The sequence below is a fragment of the Nilaparvata lugens genome, chromosome 8 (assembly GCF_014356525.2).
Source record: "Nilaparvata lugens isolate BPH chromosome 8, ASM1435652v1, whole genome shotgun sequence".
In the NCBI taxonomy this organism is placed as follows: domain Eukaryota; kingdom Metazoa; phylum Arthropoda; class Insecta; order Hemiptera; family Delphacidae; genus Nilaparvata; species Nilaparvata lugens.
Genome location: NC_052511.1, coordinates 22,367,900 through 22,394,068, shown reverse-complemented (window position 1 = coordinate 22,394,068; position 26,169 = coordinate 22,367,900). Strand labels below are relative to the sequence as shown.

Sequence of the window (26,169 nt, the reverse complement as noted above, 5' to 3'; positions counted from 1 at the left end):
ATAAGAATGAAGAAAGACCTTCAACAATCCTTGGTAATTTATGTAATTTTATGTAAAAGTTATTCAGTTCATTAGTGATGATGCATCAATTGTGTATTTCCTATACCATACATGTAAAGCCAATTCCATTATTTATAGTATTACAGATAAATGTAACCGGTAACTAGTGTTACAATAGAAATAATGAAACAGTCTACTTTATAAGATTCATTTGTGTACCTAGGGTGGGTAACAATTCATTGGATTTTCTTCCTGGTGACTCAGGAACTAGAAGAAATTTATTTCATCAATATTAATTATTTGAACTAGAAATGTGAGTTTTTACTGATGACTACAATGAGAAGATACCTAGTTGTTCAGTGCGGGGGCGGGCAAAAGTTGAAATAAGCCAACTGCGCATGCCTGACTGCTGTATTGCTAATTAAAAAATTTCGGCATCTTAGACTCAAATAGGTGGTAAAAACTTAGCTGGTTGATCAATGTTTTTGTTATACGTAGTATAACAGCGTCTTGATACTGTGGAAGGAGTAAATCAGGGATCAAGTGATGAGTCCGTGATTGTAGAGCCTCAAGTCGTTGTCCGTTGGTGAGTTTGTTCGACGATTACTCTCGATTGCTTTCATCAATCAACTTCAAATTTTCATACACATGTCTTAGATTCTAGTCAATCAACTTCAAATTTTCAACACATAGTCTTTGATACAGACAGAGTTCCTTAGCCAACGCAATCGACTCACTACTTCGTCCTTCTCGAGGATATAGAAGGATAACATTAAAAGAGCTTAGAAGAAATGTGACCAACCTGAGTGCCCTCATTGCAGCGCGTCTTGTTGGCCTTGGGCGCAGGCGCAGGACACTCTGAGCTGCGGCCGTCACACATGCTGCTCCAGCTGCACTCCGACTCTGACTTGCAGCGCATCTGATGGTAGTCGGCGATGAAGCGACAGTTGTTCGCACAGCACGGCCCTTGGCTCGGGCTGCATTGCGTGTTAGCACGTCTGTGGCATCTGCAACACAAAACAACAACCAACATTAGAAAAAAACAATTATTATTGATAAAATCTATTATGAAAAATTTAAATTGACCTCCAAAAGATGTAATAATATTTTTTGTTTCGTATCATTTCAGAGAAATAATGGATATTAAACAGTTACTGACACAGAGCCTGCCTGGTTAAGGTGCATTTTCGTTTGTGCGTAAACTTACGCAGTCGAAGGTGACAAGCATTGTTGACACTCATATTGTCCAAATTTCAAGCTAAAACAAGTGATCAAATTACTTGATTATTCAAGAATCAAAACATTTTGATAGTATAAACATATTGCCATTTCAAATTTTGAAAGTATAAAAAGTATAAACTCAACCTCCCTCTTTAAAGCATAATTGAAAATAATATTTTAGGTTATTTAGACAAATTGAAATCTTCCCAATCTGAGATCCTCGCCCTGTCGTGGTCGACGACGGCATTTACGCACAAACGAAAACGCAGCTTTAGGCTACATTGGATGTGAGACTGTGGTAGCAATATTAACTAGTTTATTTCTAGATAATGATAAAGCATTTCTGATAATTAACGATTTGATAGGTGATTAAGTTGTAGGAATATAATATTGAGACTGACCCCCTGGCAGACTGGTTCTTCATGTGCTCCTGCTCGCTGATGACGCGAGGATAGCAGCACTCGTCCAGGCACTCGTCGTCGTCATAGCCACAGTCACACTCCTCTCCCGCCTCAACTATCTTATTGCCGCAGAATGCACCTTCCGACGCTGAAATCATACAACATGTTTAATTCATTTATTTTTAGTACAAAACACTATAATCATAATAAAAATATTATGATCAAGAATGGAAAACTAGGCTGAACCTGTACCATCTCTCCAAATTTTGATAATAAGTTAATGTTATCCGAAGTATTATTAGGTTATGGAATAAAAGATCACTGCTTCGTCCCTCAATTTTTGGTCCAGGAATAATTATTTGAAAATTTCGGATTTGAAAGTTGAGGTAAGGATAAAACAAAATGGATTTACCAAAGAAAACACGTTATTGAAAACTTGAGAAATACAGTGTGTACCGATTTTAAATATCTATATTTACAAATTGCATACTAAATTACTCACAAAATATTGGAGTTTACGAAAATGCATAATACATTTTCAATATGTCCTCCATTGGCTGCACGGATGACATCTATATAGTCTGTAGCTTAGTTCATTCCATTAAGCCTGGGAGGAAGCTCGAACAGAAGTAGATGATCTCCTATGATTCCTGCCCAAATGTTTACTGAAAACTGATGTTGTGGAAGATTAGGATTGATGGCATGAGGATTCTCAGCTGCCCAAATATGTTGGTTGTGGACGTTAACGATAGCTGTTCTTGTAAAGTGTGCCTCGTCGGTATATAAAACGGTTGTTAAAAAGTTTGGATAAACAAGTTTTACTAAAAACCATCGGCAAATACCAGCACGGGGGATACAGTCTCGTGGAAATAGAGTATGAACTTTCTGGAGGTGGTATGGATATAATTGTTGCTATTTTAGTATCCTCCAAATGATAGATTGATTGACATTTAACTGCACTGACAATTCTCTTGTGCTCTTCTCTGGATGTTCATAAATTTCATTAAGAACTTGTTCTTCTAACTCAACAGTCGTAGTAGATCGGGGTCTGCCTGCATGAATGTGCTCTTTGGATATTAAAGAATCTGTTTCAGACAGACTTTGATGAATAGTGGCAAAAAACCTTGAACTTACTCGGTTAGGAAAGTTCTCTTGATACAAACGTCTTGCTTCAGTACTATTACAGTAGTGTCCCATTCCATACATTAAATGCATGTCAGCTAATTCGGAGTATGAATAATGTCTAAGATTACCTGCCATTTTTTGAAAAGTTAACACTTAACACAAAAGCAAAGTGGAATGGTTACAAATAACTGGTTAATAGATCAAACAAAAAACACAGAGCGGTTACAGTAGGCCTAACTTACAGTTTTTTTTTTTTTGTTCAACAGTGAGCTAAAATATTTCTGAAAATAATTTTCAGCTGATAATTTCTTTTAAATATTTTCTTATTTAAAACATAATAAATCAGCTGTTTTGGAACAGCTGTTATTGAAATCCTTGTTTATTTGCAATCAGCTACAAACTATGAGTTATTAGTTCTCTCCTCATAAAACAGCAAATTTTTGTGGTGTAATGTACTACATAAGAATACATTTTATCCAACTTTTATTTGAATTTAGTTTACACAGCTTACATCATTCTTTTCAGAATTAAATTTTCTACAATTTTTATTGCGAGGAACTATTAGTTTACTGGTCATTAAAGAAAGTTATTGGGCATCAAACGTAGAAGTCTGTGTTTTTCTACTTGGATTTTTTGCATATTTCAACTTTTTTCTCAAAAACTACTCACACTACAGCTTCCAGACTAGTTTTATTCAATTTTTCAGATATTTTTCCATATGAATCCAGCATAAGTTCATCAAAAACTTGTCCCCAAACAATTCAGTATCGGTGTATTTCACCAGAGGAACTGAATTCCGGGCGAAATCTTTCACCCTATATAGCTCGCTAATGAAGCGTTTATGGATATATGTTTATATGAACTTTTTTTCTTATTTTTACCTCTACTATCACGTATTAAATTATTTTACCATAATTATGAATCACCCTGTATATATATATGATTGGAGCTAATTAAAATCAAGCCACGTACAACGGAAGACAATGCGATGATTTTTGATAGACATACTTGCAACCGGGCCAAAAATGTTAGAAATCTGATGTGAAGATATATAATGCATAATTGAAATAATTGAATAATGATGTAGTGACAAATGACTAAATTTTAAAAATAGTTATTCAATAATTCAGTATTACACAACTTTCAGAAAAGTACCATTGGTTTAAAAGCCCAGAACGGTTCCGATTCTAATTTGTACAACAGTCCAAATGTATTGTGACAATGAACTATGATTATAATATGAGTTGTGATAATATAAAAACACTCAAGTAAATGAAATTCATAGATTTTGAACTCTATCTCTATTACTAGTGAATTAATATTTTTTTACTAGTAATACGCTGAATTAACAACAACTGGCAGTCTATTTTAGTTAACTGAAATTGTGATTTATAAGTTGAAATTTACTCACATTAAAAGAGCTTAGAAGAAAATGTGACCAACCTGAGTGCCCTCATTGCAGCGCGTCTTGTTGGCCTTGGGCGCAGGCGCAGGACACTCTGAGCTGCGGCCGTCACACATGCTGCTCCAGCTGCACTCCGACTCTGACTTGCAGCGCATCTGATGGTAGTCGGCGATGAAGCGACAGTTGTTCGCACAGCACGGCCCTTGGCTCGGGCTGCATTGCGTGTTAGCACGTCTGTGGCATCTGCAACACAAAACAACAACCAAAATTAGAAAAAAACAATTATTATTGATAAAATCTATTATGAAAAATTTAAATTGACCTCCAAAAGATGTAATAATATTTTTTGTTTCGTATCATTTCAGAGAAATAATGGATATTAAACAGTTACTGACACAGAGCCTGCCTGGTTAAGGTGCATTTTCGTTTGTGCGTAAACTTACGCAGTCGAAGGTGACAAGCATTGTTGACACTCATATTGTCCAAATTTCAAGCTAAAACAAGTGATCAAATTACTTGATTATTCAAGAATCAAAACATTTTGATAGTATAAACATATTGCCATTTCAAATTTTGAAAGTATAAAAGTATAAACTCAACCTCCCTCTTTAAAGCATAATTGAAAATAATATTTAAGGTTATTTAGACAAATTGAAATCTTCCCAATCTGAGATCCTCGCCCTGTCGTGGTCGACGACGGCATTTACGCACAAACGAAAACGCAGCTTTAGGCTACATTGGATGTGAAACTGTGGTAGCAATATTAACTAGTTTATTTCTAGATAATGATAAAGCATTTCTGTTAATTAACGATTTGATAGGTGATTAAGTTGTAGGAATATAATATTGAGACTGACCCCCTGGCAGACTGGTTCTTCATGTGCTCCTGCTCGCTGATGACGCGAGGATAGCAGCACTCGTCCAGGCACTCGTCGTCGTCATAGCCACAGTCACACTCCTCTCCCGCCTCAACTATCTTATTGCCGCAGAATGCACCTTCCGATGCTGAAATCATACAACATGTTTAATTCATTTATTTTTAGTACAAAACACTATAATCATAATATAATATTATGACCAAGAATGGAAAACTAGGCTGAACCGGTAACATCTCTCCAAATTTTGATAAAAAGTTAATGTTATCCGAAGTATTATTAGGTTATGGAATAAAAGATCACTGCTTCGTCCCTCAATTTTTGGTCCAGGAATAATTATTTGAAAATTTCGGATTTTGAAAGTTGACGTAAGGAATAAAACAAAATGGATTTACCAAAGAAAACACGTTATTGAAAACTTGAGAAATACAGTGTGTACAGAAAAGAATGACCCGATTTTAAATATCTATATTTACAAATTGCATACTAAATTACTCACAAAATATTGGAGTTTACGAAAATGCATAATACATTTTCAATATGTCCTCCATTGGCTGCACGGAAGCTTAGTTCATTCCAAACTGAGCGTGAGATGTCTTCTGTTACTGAGGCTACAGCCGCTGATATTCGGGTTTTAAGTTCGTCAATGTTCGTCATGTAAACATGTTGTTTAACATATCTCCACAGAAAAAAATCGCATGGTGTTATGTCAGGGGAACATTGATGAACTGAAAACCCGAATATCAGCGGCTGTAGCCTCAGTGACAGAAGACACCTTACGCTCAGTTTGGAATGAATTAAGCTTCATACTTGATGTCGTCCGTGCAGCCAATGGAGGACATATTAATAATTAATGATGCATTTTCGTAAACTCCAATATTTTGTGAGTATGCAATTTGTTCGAAAAAACCTTTCACTTCTTTTAAAAACAACTAACTTCTCTTAATCATTAAAATTATTGAAATATTATAGATGGATTTGCAGAAGTAGCAGGAGTCTTCTAAGTGATTTACAGCATTCAATTTGGATTTTCGTTTAATAATAATTATTATTGAAAGATTCATGACTGTTGTTCTTAAAATGATTGACAGGTGTTCTTTATGGGAAATATACTATATTCATTTCATTTTCATTACTAAAAGTAATCCTGTTATTCTCAAAAAAAGATACTGACATTTGAAGCAGTTCCTCTTCTTGTTGTCCTCGATGGCGTCTAGGACATTGCTGATGTTGCCGATGCTGCAGCTGGAGAACTTGCTGTTGTTGGGTCTGTCTCCGCTGGTCGCCGACGCGAACATTATGTAGTTGCCTGGCGTGCCGCCCGGTCGACAAGCCAAAGGGTAATCGTGCTGCAAACAGACACAATTGTTAAATGCCAATGATAAATCAAAGCTTCTCTAATCTAACGATAAAAAGTAATTTGTGCTGTTTCAAATTGAAAAAATACTCTACTCAAATAGTAATAGAATTTCTATGTCAAATAGAAATAGAATTAAAAATATATACATGTAGAAGAAAATACTTGTAGCCTATCTAGTTTTTAGTACATGCCTCATTGAGGAAGAGTGAATACTAGTTGGATCGTTTTTACAATCTCAATTTTTCATCTATGAATAATATCTATAGTTTAATCTATGAGTCCAACGTGGGAAAATACTTGGAACAAAATTTTTGACTTTGTTAGTAGCTTTGTTAGTTGGGGGTAAAATCATGGACCCACATGAGCTAGGCTTGTGTATAGGAACGATTTATATTAATTCACTGATGATCACTAATACATTGTGGTATTGAATGTACCTTTAATAATTATTTTAGTAGCTGCTTAAATTTTGTACATGAGTACAAATTTAGCAGTATTGTACTATGATACAATTTAAAGATCCAATGAGAACCTTGACGATAAACTTCAGGACACTTCCAGATACTTAAAAACTATTCAGTTCATTATGTTTCTTCATAGTCAACAAACGATTTGGCAACAGTGCGAAGTTGTAAAATGATATAGCTATTTGCTTTGTATGATGACAGATACGGATTACGGATAGCAAACCAATGTTAATCAGGTGCTGACTTCAAAACGTGACACTCTTAAGGTTGATTCAGACATGTGGGACTGTGCTGGTACTGTGCTGCGTTGCGTTTGCGATGGGACTTCGGTCGTGTTGGGTCGCTATCATTCATAGCGAACGCTATCATTCAAAAACATAGGGGACTGTGCTGCGGCCGTGCTGTTGCTGTTTTGCTCTGTATTACGTCATTCCAGTGCAATCACTTCTTTACTTCAGTCACAGAGATGGATTCAGACGAAGAGGATGTCATTATAGCGGTTGATGCGTTTATAGTATTACAACAAGAAGAAGAAAGAAAGAGGCCAAAATATTGGGTGCACCAGCTGTGGAAAGCAAGAGATGAAGACGGAGAATTCTACACAATATTTTCGCGTCTTAAAAGCGACCCAGTGAAATTTTTCAAGTATTTTCGTATGAGTTTACCGAAGTTCGAGAACCTTTTGAAAATACTTGAGAATGATTTAACAAAACAGCACTCGAGGTGGAGGCGGCCAGTTTCACCAGAAGAAAGGTTGGCATTGACATTAAAATACCTGGGTTCAGGCAATTCACAACTGTCTATCAGCTTCAGCTACAGATTGGCTCCTTCGACAGTGAACTCTATTATTTTTCCAACATTGGAAGCTATATGGAAGTGTATGGTTGCTAAAGAAATGCCAGAATCAACAGAGGAAATGTGGGGAAAAATAGCTGAAAAGTTTGGTTCAACATGGCAGTTCCCCAATTGTATAAGTGCAATTGATGGGAAGCATATTGAAATTCAAGATCCAAAAAAGAGTGGGTCTCTCTACTACAACTATAGAAAGACATTTTCGGTTGTATAATTAGCGTTATATTAGCGTAATTTATAGTTTGATTGACGTAAACTATAAATTCGTGATAATTGATGTTGGTGGATATGGAAAATTTAGTGATGGTGGAATTCTATCAAAATCAATTCTCGGTAAACGTTTGGATGAAGATCGCCTGAATACTTCAGGTCCTAGACAATTACAAAATTCAGTGGAAGCCTATCCATACGTGATTGTTGGTGATGAAGCATTTCCGAGCATGCCCGAGGCTGTACGGAAACAGCCGTAGCCGCTTCGGCGACCCACAGGGCATGAGACCGTGGCCTTGAAGAGCTCTCAAATGACACAGTCGCAACACCAAAGTACGGTACCATCACAGTCCCCCATGTGTGAATGACTGTAGGCTGTAGCCATGCATTTCATATGGAGAGACCGTTTTGGCGAATCCATCTAAAATCGACTGGCCGCAGTCCCATCGCAAACGCAACGAAGCACAGTCCCACATGTCTGAATCAACCTTTATTCTTGTAATACAGCATCTACATGTTGGCCCAACTTGCAATGTAACCAGTTCCAAATGAAGACCAGCGGTAGTCAGCGTCGGCAACCACCCATCCACACACTGGCGCTGGTCGACATTGGCCTTCATTGGGCAAACATGTAGATGCAGCATAATACATGTGACTTTTAAAGACAGACAAGAATATCAAATAACTTTGATCTCACAAAAGGATAGGTAAATTGCATTTATGAACAACTCATCAAATAATATCAAAACATAATTTTTTAAAAATTATGAAACTATATGATATGGTTGGTTGCATTTATGAACAACTAATCAATTAATATCAAAACATAATTTTGAAAAATTGATGAAATAATATGTAACTTACAGGTGAGCCGAAATTATGTCCGATCTCATGGGCGAGCGTGAGCTGGGAGACCTTGGGCGGCACTCGACTGTTGTAGTTGACAAACGTGATGATGCCCGTGTTCAGACTGCGCTTGGTGCTCTGGTACAGGCCACCTATCGTCTCTGTGTACGTCTTGAATTTCTCGCAGATGCCACCCGAAGCACCTAAAACACAACATACAATCATCAAACACTGAAACATTTCATCATCCAAACATTTAGATTTGTTTTCAGACAATGTGCATAATATAGAAGATACTCATTAATTTATTCTAATTAAAAAAAAACACAGATTGGGAGAAAAAGCTAAGGATACCTTGTACTATTTCTCTCCCAACATTAAAAAAATCTGTAATAGGGTTATGATCTTTCACTTTCACCAAATTTTCAGCCCAAATATATCTATACAAATCATATTTTCTAATTTAGATGTTTCGAATACCAAAATTATAATAATAACACCAGTTATTTCTATAATAAATATGTAATATACAAACCTACAATTTACCTGTGACACAAAATAGGGTGTTCGGAAGGTCACTGTGCACCATCGGAGTGTTACTGCGCACCAAGTAGCCTATTCTATTTTCTGTCTAACCTAGAATTTTACAGTAAACGTACCTTTTCTGTGTAGGGTAGCGAAAAATCATAAACACACTAAGAGATACGTAGTCTAGATAACAATATTTGAATAAACAAACTGGTTTGAACTGGTGTTCATGGAACTTGATTAGAGTTCTACGATCCTATCATGTGTGCAGGCGAAGTGAAGAAATAGAATTCCATTTTAAACGAAGATTAAAAATAAATTTGGAAGAAAAATAGCACAAGGACTACCTTATTATTTTATCTGCCAATGTTATTACATTAGAGTCATTCGCATTGTAAATAAATAAAAAATCTGGTGTGGTACACTCACACAACTTTCCTTGCTCATTGAAATGTAAGCCTCATTCTCAAACGAGAAGAATTTAGGGGAATAACATAATGACGATTGGCGGTAACAGATTAGGAACTACGATCAGACTACTCTATATATGTATAATAAATAATTGTTTTCAGGGTTCTTTTTCCTTTGTGTAAATTGTGAAATTCGATTATTTTTTTCTGAAGTCGTCAAAATAGCTGTTCTACAGATGCTCTACCTACCTACCTCATGCACGAGAAGGAGGTTACAAAGTCCATTTCTCTAGGATGGGGTGAACCCCCCATAAGTTTCTCAGGAGGAGACTCATGCCAGTTGATAGAGCTGATAATAACTATACAGGGTATGAATTTGAAAAAAATCGGTCAAGTAATTTTTAAGAAAATCGTGAAAAACATGGGTTTTTAGTAATTATCCGCCATTTTTCTTAAGAATATTACGGAACTCCTGCAATTTTCCCAGAAATGAGACTCATGTCAGTCGATAGGGCTCATGGATCCATGGTATAAATTTGAAGAGAATCGTTTGAGCCGTTTTCGAGAAAACCGTGAAAAATATGGGTTTTTAGTGATTATCCGCCATTTTTCTCAAGAATATTACGGAACTTCTGCAATTTTCCCAGAAATAAGACTCAAGTCAGTTGATAGGGCTTATAAATAGCTATCCATGGTATAAATTTGAAGAAAATCGTTAGAGCCGTTTTCGAGAAAACCGTGAAAAACATGGTTTTTTAGTAATTATCCGCAATTTTTTCCGCCATCTTGAATTGTATTTTATTGAATTCCTTATTGTCGGATCCTCATGGTATAAGGACCTTAAGTTTAAAATTTCAATCGGTTAATTAGGAATGGAGTTATTGTGTTCACAGACATACACACACACACACACACACACACACACACACACACACACAACACACACACACACACACACACACACACACACACCCAAAAATCATGTTTTTGGACTCAGGGGACCTTGGATCGTATAGAAAACTTTAAATTAGGGTACCTTAATTTTTTTTGGAAAGCAATACTTTCCTTACCTATGGTAATAGGGCAAGGAAAGTAATAGATTAACTGATGACTTTGAAGAGGTAGGAGGAGAACTAATCCAAATACTTGACTAGACTATGAACCAACTAACCAGAGGCAGAAGCGACCCAGGCAAGCCCCAGCGTGCCCCCGGTGAAGTCGCGATAGGTGAACACATAGGCCAGACAGAAGGCCTCGTGGTTGCCCAGCGAGTGCAGGTTCAGGAAATTACTGACATCGATGTTCTCGAAGCAGAACGGACTCGGTGAGTCCCCTCCCCCGCCCTGACACGCTGTTTCGTCATCGATTTTGATTCGCTGCACCTGAAATTTCAAGCAAAATCGTAGTTCATCAACAAATTCATCACTAAAATAAATACAACAAATTTTGGGAATAGAATAGTTTTGGGCGAAGCCTGTTGTTCTTTCTCAATCATATTCATATGATTTGTAATATTGTATCCTCGAATAAGTAAATCAATTTCAATTACTATAGATATATGTCAGTCACAAGAAAAAGCTTGAAATTGCAGCGGTTGAATGCTAGCCAAGCTGCAAACCCATAGAAGGTGTATAATGTGTGATGATCCATTCATTCTTCTGTTGTAGAATATAAGAAACTGATTAAGATCCTTTGCAAGTGAAAATCACAGCTTACTTGAGCAAGTTACACACACAGATTTTTGTAGGCTACGTTCGATTTTTTTGCCGTACTCATGAAATAGATAAACGGAACTTGAAAAACATCATATGTTTAATCTAATAGAATTCACGTCCAAAACTCGATGTGTGTGTAACTAGCCCTACTGTAACATATGTCGTTTCGTCATGTTGTTTGGCTTTTTCAGAGACTGCACTCGTCAGCACTCGGACCAACACGTGTCACAGTGAATAAAATGTAATTTCTCATCATCATCATCATCCATCATGGACTAGGCTTGTAATGCCTGTTCCGGTAACCACCAACATCTCGGTCTTCCGACGTCTCTTTTCCCATCCAACTGCAACTTCCAAGCTTGTAGTGGAAGACGCGTTGGTGGCCTACGGCGCAGGTGATTTGTCCACTTTAATCTGTATTTTTTTATGATTTCTGTTGGTGGTTGCACATTACACTCACTTCGAGTTGTTTCATTTCTCGTGGTCTCGTCTTGATAATCCTTGAATGCAGCGCAGAAACCTCATCTCTGATGCCTGAATTCGTGAGTCATCATTCTTGGTCTTTGTCCATACCTCACTACCGTATGTCATTAAAGGAATGGCCATTGTCCTATAGAACTTAATCTCTGTCTCTTTTCTGGCCTTACCCTTTAATGTTCGGTGAATGACTCCACAAATTGAGTTAAACTTTGCTATTTTCTGAGGTATATATCACATTCTATGTCATAGGATATATCACAGCCGAGATATTTAAAGTTGGTCACCTGTTCCATAATTATATTATTAAGAACTATTTTGGAACGCACAGGCCACTCGCCCCGAAATGCCATTACTTTCGATTTCTGAGCTGAGATAATCATATTGTAATCTGTACTTACTGCTTGAAACTCATGAATTGATATCTGTAGCTTATCCTCACTTTCCTGAACTACCACTGAATCGTCAGCAAACATGAGAGAGTTGAGGAAGACTCCCTGCCCAGTTTTAACGCTTGAGTCTACTCTTTGTCGTCAATTGCTCATCAGCTCGTCAATATATAATTATATTAAATAGAGTAGGTGGAAGTGGGCATCCTTGTCTAACTCCTTTTTTGATGATCAACTCTTTCTCAGGTTCACCTTTTATACTTATCAGAACAGACGTTTTTGAATACAGTTCAGCAATGATAGTCACCAAATGTCTTGGGTAGCCTTTATTCAGCATTTTCCCACAAGACAGTTCTATTGACATTGTCAAACGCATTTTCCCAATCTATGAAGGCCAAATGTGTTGAGCAGTTAAATTCCCGCCGTTTTTCTATAAGCATTTTTATAGTAATGTATCAATACATGAACGACCCCTCCTGAATCTCATCTGGCTCTCTGCAATCAGAGCATCTGTTATATGCTGAAGCCTTCTTTTCAATAGGGAAGCGAATATCTTACAGATTGTGTCCAAAAAACTTATCCCTCTATAATTTTTAGGATCAGTTCTATCACCTTTTTTGAAAAGAGAGATAACTTTAGACTTGGACCATGACTTGGGCACACTATGAGTTTTCCAGCATTCATTTAATAAATGTAGTAGTCTCAGATGGAGAATAAATCCTCCATATTTGATAAGTTCAGTGTTTATTCCATCTGGACCCGGAGCCTTACGATTTTTAGCAGCTTTTATCGCACTCTCCAACTCTTCCATTGTTATTCCATCAAAGCAGCATTGAACACATTTTTCGAAACACAGATCTCTCATTGAATCATCGTACCACAGGTTTTTATAGTGTTTCAGGCATTCATCCATGGAAACACAGTTTATTTCAGCAGCATCTCTTCTTTCTTAGTTAATTGATCTCATGAACTCATAAGCCAATTCCTGGCGGCCAAACAGATCGTCCTCGACAGTGGTGATGAAGCTCTTCCATAATGATTGATGAGCTCACCTAACAACAGATCTGGCATGATTTCGGGCTTGACAATGTAGACGTCTGTTGTTTTCAGAATGATTTTGCAGCCATCGTTTGTACAAACGCTGTTTTTCTTGAACTGCTTGTCTCAACTCCTCATTCCATATTTTCAAGCCTTTTTTTTGTAGCTTCCTTCTCATACCAACTGTAATTTCTACCTGCAAATAATCCCATTGATACAAAGATCTTGCCTCTCATCTATTTTCAACAAAATTAAAATATCTTGGTGCTTCAGAAAGTCAGCAAAACAAAATATTCAGCTTGCATAGTTCATAGAACGACAGCTTCCTCCGTCTATGAGAAATTGCTGACGATGAGACACTAAACTCACTAAGGGCCATATTCACCATCTACGTTTAACGCTAAAGGTAGCATTTATCATAATGTGTTTCATATGGTGTTTAAAAGATCAGCTGACATTTTTCCGTTTAAACCGAGTATCTGCATACGGGACTAAGCTGGCAAATTCAATCATTGTCTACGATGAACAGTGTGATGATAAAACAGCTGTAATATTTATAATCTGTTATCTCTGTTACTAAGACACATATTTAATGTCGAATAAAGCTCGTGTTGAGTCCAATTCTATTACAATTTATTCGACATTAAAAAAAAAAAATAAATGGGTCCGAAAAGAAAAACGAGTAAACGTCAAGATTTAGTCAGTGAAGGAGAAAACGATTCGCAAAACCAAATGCTATCTGCCACAGTAATTTCAGCAGCAAATACCAGCAATGACCTCTCAAAATGTCTTGTTCCTATACGTGTTAATGGAATAGATACATTGGCACTATTAGACACTGGGAGCACAGCAAGTTTTATAGATAAGAACTAGTAGTACAATCGAAGATGAAAACTATGCCATATTCCAATTTGATTACATTTGCTTCAAGTGCCTGCAACACTAAAACAACTGAGTGCGCTTTGAGTGAAATATATTTCCAGAACGAAGAATATAATGATTTTCCTTTGATCGTATTGAACAAATGTTGCGCTAGTGTAATTTTGGGACACGATTTTCTAAAGAACTTTTCATCCACCACTTTTGATTTCGGTGGATCTAAAGCAGCACTACAACTGAATGAAGACAATGACGCAAGAAGGCCTACTTATGAAATTAAAAAGTGTGCTCTAGCCCAAGCTACAGTAGAACCTGTCTTATTGTTTCGTGATCTTCAACCGGACTGTCGGCCTATAATAACTAAATCGAGACGACATTCAGAAGAGGATTACTTGTTTATGATGAATGAAGTCAAACGGCTTAAAGATGCTGATATTATAGAAAATGGTCATTTTTCTTGGAGAGCTCAAGCATTTGTTACTTCAAGAGAGAACCAAAAGAAACGTATGGTGATTGACTATTCACAGACCATCAACAAATTCACGAATTTGGATGCCTATCCACTACCACTAATGGAAGAATTAGTCAATAAGGTAGCGCAATATAAAATATTCTCATCTATTGACCTGAAATCTGCCTATCACCAGATACCAATCTTGCCTGAGGAAAGGCATTTCACCGCATTTGAAGTTGGACACAAACTGTATCAATTCAAAAGAATTCCGTTCGGAGTCACGAATGGAGTAGCTGCTTTCCAGAAAGTGATTGATCAAATCATAGAACAAGAAAATTTGACATCATGTTATGCCTATTTAGATGATATTATTGTATGCGGAAGGACCCAAGAAGAACATGATGAAAATTTCTGGAGAGCAACAGAAAAATATGGCCTCACGATTAATGAAGAAAAGTGTAAAATATCTATGGAGAATTTAACCTTTCTGGGATTCGAAATTGGTCAGGGTATGATTAAGCCCGATCCAGATCGATTGAAACCACTCCTTGACTTACCAGCTCCAAAAAAATCAGAAAGAATTGAAGCGTGTCCTTGGAATGCTTGCACACTACTCCAAATGGATAAAAGAATTTTCAAAAAAGATCCATCCACTTGTGCATAATACTCACTTCCCGTTGAATGAAGAATGCAGAAATATATTTGAATCATTAAAGAAAGAAATAGGATCTGCAGTTCTAGTGCACATTGATGAAAAAGTCCCGTTCACTTTGGAAACTGATGCCTCAGATTACGCTATTGGAGCAGTATTAACACAGAATGAGAGACCAGTGGCGTTTTTCTCAAGAACTCTTTCCACATCTGAAACTAGGCACTCTGCAGTGGAAAAAGAAGCTTATGCCATTGTGGAATCAATCAGGAAATGGCGACATTACTTACTTGGACGAGAATTTACACTTATCACAGACCAGAAATCAGTTTCATTCATGTTTAGTAATAAACAAACCAGCAAGATTAAGAATGACAAAATCCAACGATGGCGCCTTGAATTGTCAGAATATAAGTTCAATATAATTTATAGAGTTGGAAAAGAGAATATACCAGCAGATACACTATCAAGAGTCTGTGCCACTGTTGGATGCCATACAGATATAAAGAAACTGATAAAAATTCATGAGGACCTGTGTCATCCAGGAGTTACTCGACTCCATCATTGGACCAAAACAAAGAACTTACCATATTCAATAGATGATGTAAAAGAAGTATGTTCCAAATGTATTACATGTTCTGAAATGAAACCACGCTATGCTAAAGGAACTGGCCGCCTTATCAAAGCAACTCGACCATTTGAACGTCTTAATATGGATTTCAAAGGCCCACTACAATCAAGTTCAAGGAACAAGTATATTTTAGTTCTTATAGACGAATATTCCAGATTCCCATTTGCCTTCCCCTGTCCTGACATGACTACTAATACAGTAATAAAACACCTTACATCACTATTCTCTCTTTTTGGTGTACCGTCTTACATACATTCCGATAGAGGAACATCGTTTATGTCATCAGCTTTGAAAAATTTCCTACTATCAAAAGGAATTGCCAGCAGCAGAACATCGCCCTATAATCCAGCCGGTAATGGGCAAGTCGAACGGTACAATGGAGTTATATGGAAAAGTGTGATGCTAGCCCTAAAATCGAGAGGTTTGAACAACAGTCACTGGGAACAAGTTCTCCCCGATGCCCTTAACTCTATTCGTTCCCTATTATGCACAAGCACCAACTGCACACCACATGAGCGGATGTTTTTACATGCAAGAAACTCAAGTAATGGAAAACCATTACCAACCTGGCTATTGACACCTGGACCAGTATGGTTGAAGAAGATGACAAAAAACTCAAAACAAGAATCGCAAGTTGAAAAAGTTGAATTAATCGAGAGTAACCCTGAATATGCGTTTGTTCGCCAAAACGACGGCAGAGAATCGACAGTCTCACTTCGCCAGCTCGCCCCATACCCCACGAGTGCCGATTGATATTAAGGGGGGAAGATTGTGATGATAAAACAGCTGTAATATTTATAATCTGTTATCTCTGTTACTAAGACACATATTTAATGTCGAATAAAGCTCGTGTTGAGTCCAATTCTATTACAAACAGTCTTTTAAACTAGTCACATATGACTAAAAGCAATTCAAGTTTGTGTTCATAGCTATGTCCAGGTAGCTCCCTGTATGTAACTACAGTAACTATATTACCCATATAGTGACTGTATATGTAACTTGTCTTTGTATCACTAATATGATGTAACTAGCTTGCTAAGGTGCATTAAACGTTGAGGTCCTATTTCTCTGCACATATATTATTTTCAATTAATTATTTGAACTATTCATTGAGAATGAATCCAATGTGATTACCTCGAACTTGATATTGCGATGCTCGATGCGTCCGTCAAACTTGGTATCGCGGTAGATGTAGTTGACGGCTGTCACGTGGTGCGCAATCAGCGACAAAATCTCCTCGCGTGTCTTCTCTGGGTCGTCGTTGACCTAATCAAACGAACAAACAATCAATCAAGCAATCAATTGATAGGATTTAATAAGCAACCAATAGATCGATCAGGCAATAAATCAATCAAAGCATAAGAAATCATATCACTGAGTAAATTAAAACTGCAGGCTGTTCACTACATAATGTGAAGATTAATCAAGTCTAATACTCGACTCGCGGTTGCAAGTATGCCTATAACATTCGAAAGTGATTGAATGACGGTTGAATGCCACGGAAATCGGATGACGTCTTTAATCAGCGGTTAAATTTTATAGACGTAAGTGCAACCAAGAGAAAGTGTCACATGCGAAAAATATCATGGGCAGTAGAATAAAAAAGTTAATTAAATTATCATTCCAGAGTTCTAGTAATAATTCATCATCATCATCATCATCATCATCATCATCAATATCCAAGCAGACTAAACTCATTTGATACACAAAAAAAGAAGATAATTGAACAATAGAATAGTTTTATAAAAACATAATGAAGAATGGGGGAACATTTGTAGCAGATTTTTCAAGAATGCTCAGAATTGTTCCTTCGTAAAACTTTTGATTACTTACGATAAGTTTTAGCTAGACTCATAATATTATATGTAAAGACTATTGTTTCGTAGAATGTCTTCTTTGATATGAAAATGAACTTAAATTTTGAAGATGAAAAATTCTAATAAGGGTAAACTGCAAATTGAATTATTATAATGATTCACCTATAACTAATTTATCATCTCAATAAAGTCTTTCTTGGTTAGACAAGGTTGTGAACTATAGTAGTCACATTTTTAAAGCATTCCGCACAAAGGGACAATAGTAGCATCCACTAGCTGTCGAGGGAACACGTCATTGAGAATGACATAAATTCAAGTAACAAATTGTGAAAATGTTGTGAAGTGAACAACTACAAGACTTAACCTATTTTGGACTATGTGTAACCTTATATAAATTTGGGAGAGGAATAGCACAAGGCTACCTTATTTTTTCTCTCCCTATAATTTTTATGATGTACTTTTTGTATGAATTAATAAAGAATTTAATAAAGTTCCAATTCCGAGTTCCTCAACAGCCTATGGAAGAGCTATTGTCCCTGTGTGCAGGCAACATTATTGGAAACATTTCAAGATAAACAAACCATAAAAAACTTAGAATTGAGGAACGAGAAGCATGAATAATGTTGATACCTGCGCGCTGATATGTCGCCATATGAGTGGATCAGTCTGTATGAAGAGCGAGCAGGTATTGCGATTGTCCTCCTTGGGCCGGGCAGCCCTCTTACTGCGACTGGCATACCCGTCCTCGTAGTACGGCCTCGTATTAGCCTCTCTGCTGTACTTGTCGAACGGTGTCTCTCTCTCATTCCTCCTCCAATCTCCTCCATCACCTCCTGCCTTCTTCCTCTCTTTCTCCTTCTTCCCACCTCCTCCATTCACCACTTTCTTTGGTAACTTGCTCTTTGTTTTTCTACTTAATATTAGTTTGTCGTCTTCGTCTTCGCCTAAATTACTATGTCTACTACTATCACTAGTGTTCGTGTTGCTATTAATTTTATTACTATTTTTGTTTAATTTATTATCGTCGTCTTCTTCTTCTAGTTCTTCTTCTACGGCCGAATTTTGTATTTTATCCATCCACTGTGAGACTGAGTCTGTGATGCCGCAGCCGCTACCATGGCCTGAAAAATGACACAATTAGTTTCATCATGGTGTTTTCAATTACCGTGTACAATGAAAATGTGTAGAATGATAGGAATATTTTTATGAGATGACACTTTCCAGACAACCTCGTTACTCTTTGGAATACTTCTAGTTTGGACCTAGTAGGCTAGAAGTGAGAAAAATAAACCATAACCTTATCTTGTAAGACATTATTTTATTTAAATTCGGAAAAGAAAGTGGATTGTACCTGTTATGAACATCCCAGTCATTGACATAATTTAAGAGCCATTGAGCATTCATGAATGTATGGAAAAATTGATTGATGAACCGACATATTGTTTATCACATCATTCAGGACCCAATTACACTATCTTTTGAAACGTCATAACATTTATTCCAATAAAATTTGCACTCTTGAACAAAGTTTACTGGAAGGTATGACAGTACCGATACAATGCATTAATTTATGCATTGAGCTGTATATAGCCGAGTGAGTAATATCAAATAATTTCATAGGTAAATATCCATATTTTCAATTACTAATGATTCAACAACATTATTGTTTATCTAATTTTATTGTTTAATTGTAAAAAAATGGCTATGATAAGCTTCATGAAATAGGTGCTAATACAACATAAAAGTGTTATACTAGTAGTTCAGAGAACAGTAGAATTCGCTACACTCACTAAAATCACTACTGACACACGCCCGTCTATTCACACACAAACACACATACAAATTGGATTTAGAGTATAATGATATAAATGCAATAGGATCGGTGGTGGACGCTGAGAAATAGAAGTTCTTTATATTTTTGAGCTAGGATGCACGGTTAAAAAGATAAAAAATCTGAAACTTGAAATGTGGGCTTTGGGGGGGGGTAAATAATTGAATTACAAAAAATTCAAAATTTTCAACATGTAATGTATGGAATAAGACCGCCTTCGAGCTCTGGAAAATAAAGGTTTCCTACACTTTTGAGCTAGGATGCACAGCTAAAGAGATAAGAAATCTGAGACTTGAAATTTGTGACTTTGGGAGGGGGGATAATCCGAATTCTAATTTTTTGAAATTTTGAACAGGTGATACATGAAATAAGACCACCTTGGAGCGCTGAAGAATGAAGGTCCTCTACACTTTTGAGCTCGGAAGCACGGTTTAAAAGATAAAGAATCTGAAACTTGAATTGGGACTTATTAGAAAATTTTCAACATGTGATACATGAAATAATACCGCTTTGAAGAGCTGAGAAGAATGAGCCCAATTTGAACCTGATCTGATAAAGTATTGAAAAGTTAGGTTGATTTTTAGGGTAAAATTTCCGAATAAAGGGCGCCATCTTGAAACGGGAATGAATTTAAAAATTTTGAATACATACGTTTCTGCGCCTTGTTTCAAAGTACTTGTATACCAATTTTTATCCAAATCGGACCATAACTGCGACTGTAACTGCGGTACAAACAAACAAACAGACAAACGCCGATTGACTTGAAACATAGAATTTGCTTCGCTCATTCAATTAATATAGATTTACTCATTGTGAATTACTTTTGCTGAGGATAATGTCCACAAGAAGGCTTCTTATTCGTGGATAACGGGAGGGATCTTGATGAGAGATTGAAATTGATCAGGTGCGGCCTGGAAATTAAGATAACTAGACCTGAGCCAGCCAAGTTATTATTTATGATACGAGATGAACTTCAAGTTCAAAGTGGGTTCTGAAGAGTCAGCAAGTAGTTTCTCCATAGTAAGCATTACCCAATAGGCCTAGTACCCAGTAGGCCTAGAGCTAATATGTGCATCACCCTCACCCTCAACAAAGAGATTTGTAACTCATAACTGGATCAGATCTGATAAAAAATGAAAATATATCCACGAATTGAAAATCGGCATCTCCGCCGTCCTATCATTTCCACTGACTTCATAACATGAATGTGACTAGGTGTGTTCCGAACCAGGTGACTCACCATGCCTGATACCGGCGTAGGGATCCTGCACATCCTTATCCATGTAAATGATGGAGTGAAAGGAATCGTTGGTGTGGTGGGGGGGAAAGTAGCGGGAGGCCTTCTCCACGTAGTAGGCCCCCCCTCCCTCCGGCGATATTATCTTGCCCTCGAACACTCCGTCCAAGATGGACCCGAACACCACGCTGCCTGGTTCACCTGCAAATCACAACAAAACATCATTATAATTGTGATAGGTCTTGCAAAACACAATAGTATTTTATTAATTTCAAGTATAGTTTTTTAAAACACAATAGTAATAATATTTTATTATACAAATGCTGATTCAAACTCGGAATAAAATCAACTGCTATTGAGCACACTAGCCTGAGTCTAATAATTTAGAGATTAATATTTAAAGTTTGGACCTTTTCAAATAGTTTATTGAGTGTAATATTTCAGTGAATTCGAAGTTAACACTTGTTTAAAAATGCAGTTTATTTTAATGAACACAGCACTGATTGGCTTTTCTTTGAAAAAGTAAGATTAGAAAAACTTCAAGAAAAGTCATAGAAACCGCAATTATTGAGGCATGTGTGCTCAATATGACCGCATTTGGAATTTAGGCCTATTAATCTTAATTCGGGAAAGTGACAGTTTCGGATAAATTCTGTAGTTTCTTTCCAAATGAATTGTTTATGTTTTGTGCTTGTAAAAATGAATATTTCCACAAAATCCATGATTAAATCAAACTATGATAGTATTTATCACAATAAATTGCAATAGGAGGTTTAAGCTTAAATTTATTTGAATTCAATATGTTTTCTGTGGTGTAAATCTCTGATTAGAAATGTGAAACATTGTTACTGAAACTATTGGCAGAAACACATATAGAGAATAAATAAATCCAATAGATTAGAATACAGAGAATAACAGTTTAGGCATTGGATCGAGAAAATTGGATTGAATAGCTTGTTTTATGAAAGTTGATTGAAAAAGCTGTGATTTGTAGTAAATGAGTTTGTTTGTAATATTTGGTTCAAAATTTTTCCAAGTAGCTCAATATTTTACAGTTTTTAGAATTTATTGAGTGTAATGTAGTATTTAATTTGGTTTTTGATCTATTTAAAATGAAAAATCTATGTATGTACGTGTTTACACTGATAATTGGACAAGTGAAAGAAACATAGCCCAAACTACTTTTACTTGTGTCATCAGCTAGATATGGAAAAAGTAGCACAAGGATTGCCCTAGTATTTTATCTACCAACATCGGCGACATTTGTAACATGAATGAATAAATTCATTTATTATACATTAAATAAATTGATTGATGTCGATTGACAAATATTCATAAATATGGAAATAGAACCTGGTAAATACTCAATTCTAGTGGAAATTGAATTTGCTACCAGAGGAAGAAATATTCAAGTGAGATGATAACAGCTTCTAAATAATGTATGTGAATCATATGAATAATATTATTGTAATATGAACCAGTTAGTAGAAAGGTAGAAAAAAATCAGTAATCTCGCTCAAGTACCATGAAATCTGTAGCTAGAATGTGCATAGAAATGATGCAAAAATTTAAATGTATTCATGGGATTGCATAAACAAAACACTCATTATTTTAGAATATGACATCATGAGATTTCAATGTGCTATAGGAAAATTTTTATTTTTATGTAAGCACTTGGCAGTGCTCTGAAATTATCAGTAACTTTTATCATGCAGCCTCGAGACTGCATTTCTAATCAGGTCGTGAGTCATTCATTCATCAGAATTCTACTGACGTGAATTTTACTCGAAGAGTCAACGATAAAACGTTACAATAATGATACTCAGCATCTCCATGCAAATAAAAACGACTTTTATCACTCCAATCAACTACAGAAGTCTTGTGTACCACATATTTATCTTTGAAAAAACACAGTTTTATTCGTGTCACATCCACATTTATTAGACTTGTACACAGGACTGCAGTTTCGTGTTGGTTTCAACTAATAAATGTGGATGAAGTCTAATAAATGTGGATGTGATAAAACTGTGTTTTTTCAATTATGGAAAAATTCCACAATATCAATTCTTTTAAACACATATTTATCTGTTTACACTTTAGAAACATTAACATATATTTTTGTTTTATATATGTTATGATCAACTTGAAAAAATATTAGTTTTCAATGTGTTAATTTATTTATAATTTTTAGGAAGAACAGAATAGCTACATATTGGAAAAATGTATTCTACATAGTTTCAATATTTCTTGCTGATTATCCAATAATAACAACTAGACTAGTAAGTCAATATATTCTATATATGTGACAAATGTTGAAGATTTTATATTTAAGAGTTACCATTTTGTGCTAGTGCTATGCAAAATTACTTCGAAAATATAGCAGCTACTTAAATCAAATTCTTTATTTACATATTCTTGTACAAACTAATTGTATCAAATAGTGTATAGTACAAAATAAATCAAAGCATAAAACATGTATGGTATACAGTAGTTGTTAGTTGTTCTAATTTATCTCATTTTTTGAGAGGCTCCAATAAGGAACGTTCACGAAGAATAGGCCGAATGAAATCGCTATCAACTTCCATCCAAAGTTTGGCTAAATGGTTGGAGAACATATCAAACGTCCCCACTACCTTCCCCCATCACTTTTTGTTTTGTCGCACACACCCCGGAAAGTATGCGTTTTCCAACCTAAGGAATGCCTCGACATGGATATTTTGAAGCTCAATGAAGTACTTGGCGCAGCCATGTTCGAATTTTACCAAAGTATGCCAAGATTTAGCACCTCATTACAGAGTTATCTAATGTGCCGGGCCAAGGACATACAAAACGTACGTCTGTCTGCATGATACGTCTGCTCACGTCTGCCTCGGTCGTCTGCTCGTAGATGGCCTTTCACATTACGCTACGCTACGCTGAAATAAGTTTTATCTCCCAATCTAAGCTATGAATCTGTCCCGTCCACAAAGCTTTCATTATTGGGAGATAGAACGACTAAACTCTGTCCAAATAGGCATGAGCTCTGAAGGATTACGCCGACCCTCCTACTACTTACACACAAGCGCAGTCTCCTTTTGTGTGTGTGTGTGTGTGTGTGTGTGTGTGTGTGTGTGTGTGTGGGGGGGGGGTAAAGGGACGGTCTGTCTACCTGTATACTACGTAGTATACATACTATATCAATGGCGCAGGTAGGCCGGGCGTGTGTGCCTGCGCGTGGGGGAGCGAGGGTCGGCTCGTGCCAGTGCCAGTTTGGACAGAGTATACGTCTTGCGAAGACATACTTCAGCATAGCATAGCTAAGTAGTAGTGTGAAGAGAGGATGAAATATGGACATATGTTTCCCCATATGAGGAAAAAGTAGCATTTTTTTATTCAATAATTAAATAATGTATCAATAATTTTATTCAATTCAACACAAAATACACAAAAGAAATAGAACATTTTCGTACATGCATGCAAAAATATCACTCTTTATCAAATACTTCCTCGTCATACAACTTAGCCTACTACTTAATACCTTAATAATTTTGCACCCATCTGTATATTTTTGTAAATCATACTTAGATGACCCACTCACCCAACAAGTGGCCATGATAGACATGCGACGTGTCGACAGGCAGATGCGTCTCCCTTGAGTCGACCACCGAGAGCGCGTCACTGAATACGGTGAGGTCGCGCTTGAGGCGGATGTTGAACGCACGGCCGTGCGCCTCGAATCGCAGATGCAGCGACGGGTCACGTGTCACGCTGCGCTTGGCTCGCTGGTGCGCCCGTACCACGTCTGCGCGTGCGTACGACGCTGCCTCGTAGTGCGCTATGTACTCGTTCAGACGGTTTGCTGCAACACACAACACACATAAATCAAGTTTAACTCAACAAATACAATGAAATTTGGGTTAATACATAAGCTTGCTAAAATCAGTATAGAAGTTTCAGTAACGAGAAAAACCTCAATCCCCGTGTGGTCGCTGCTTTTACTCGTGACTGAACCATCTACAAACGAACGAATTGTAATAAATATTGTTAAAATCACATCCATTAGATCAGATTGATTGGGAGAATACGATTATGCCGCATCCACATGATGGCTCAATGAAGACCAATGACGATCAGCGCCAGAGTAATTTACCTATGCTGGCTACCGCTGGCCTTGATCAGGCACTGGTCACATTGCAGCCTGGGCCAGATTACTGGGCCAACATGTGGACTGGGCATTACATCCGAGAACATAATATGCCATCACACTGAAGGTGTCAACAAAATAAAATAGTTCAGTACCATGCCCAAAAATCTGGTGTGGCGCACTCACACAACTTTCCTTGACGTTATGAAAATTGATCACCTGACGCTAGTGTTCCCGCGCATCTCAAGTCTACTATTCAAAGATTTGAGCTAGCTGGTGACAGGGCAATAACGCTGGAGACACACGAGGTTTGCTATCTCTTCATAGTGAATGATTTAATAGAATCAACAGTTGCCAACAGTTTGCAATTGGATAATCACATTTTCTCGAATTTCGAGCTTATTCTAGATTTTAGGTGAAAATGTTACTAGACATTAATTGTAGAGATTCTCATCACTCAATTTTTTTTGTTTTAATTGTATCTGAAGCCTTATAATTGAGAATCTTAAATCAAACTTTGCATAGATGGGGCGAAGCTCCTGGAATTTTTACAGATATGGGACTTGTGGCAGTTGATAGAGCTTATCGATGACCATTTCAGGTATAAATTTTAATCAAAATCGTTGGAGCCGTTTTCAAGAAAATCGCGAAAACCCCTGTTTTTGACAACATTTTCGCCATTTTAGCCGCCATCTTGAATTGAGCCGTGAGCTTGCTTATTGCGATTGCATAGTATGCTATCGTAGTAGCATTCTATAGTGAAATGCCGTGCCCTCAGAAAAATGGCAACGTCCCTGTCAGCTGTTTACCCAGAGTTGAAAGTGATGAAAAACGAGTGAATAGTCCATGATTAAAAAAATTCTTTGATTTATGAATTGCCTCAGCTGACAGCAGATTTCATACCTACTTTTAACACTAGTTTTCAGTGTTGTAAACTCGTTTGGGATGGCAGTTGATGTTAGAGGTGGCAGGTGGCTGTCATGCAATATCACACAATTAATTTTAGCTCGACCACCTGCAATAAAATGTCAAGCCCTACTTAGAATGACAACGTCGCTAAATAGGTTTGTCAGTTGGTAAGTCCGAGTTGGAAGCAGAGAAAAGCGAGTGGAAAGTCCAAGATGATGCATTAAATAAGTTATGCATTGAGTGACGTAGCTAAGAGATGATTTTGAACCTAATTTACTTAGTTGCAAACTCGATGGACATGGAGGTAGGCATTTATTGGA

The 26,169-nt window shown here is 36.8% G+C and overlaps 1 protein-coding gene across 1 annotated transcript in view; it reads right to left on the bottom strand.

Annotated features, from left to right (window-relative positions):
* LOC111044216 (disintegrin and metalloproteinase domain-containing protein 10) overlaps window positions 1-26,169 on the bottom strand; it is a 134,493-nt gene that overhangs the window by 12,692 nt on the left and 95,632 nt on the right. The window contains exons 2-10 of the mRNA XM_039434275.1: window positions 24,395-24,655; window positions 20,821-21,018; window positions 18,380-18,870; window positions 17,067-17,198; window positions 10,872-11,082; window positions 8,781-8,965; window positions 6,202-6,376; window positions 5,010-5,157; window positions 4,191-4,395 (exon numbers count right to left, since the gene is read on the bottom strand). Of these exons, the coding sequence (XP_039290209.1) occupies window positions 4,191-4,395; window positions 5,010-5,157; window positions 6,202-6,376; window positions 8,781-8,965; window positions 10,872-11,082; window positions 17,067-17,198; window positions 18,380-18,870; window positions 20,821-21,018; window positions 24,395-24,655 (2,006 nt within the window). The remainder of the gene's footprint in view (window positions 1-4,190; window positions 4,396-5,009; window positions 5,158-6,201; window positions 6,377-8,780; window positions 8,966-10,871; window positions 11,083-17,066; window positions 17,199-18,379; window positions 18,871-20,820; window positions 21,019-24,394; window positions 24,656-26,169) is intronic.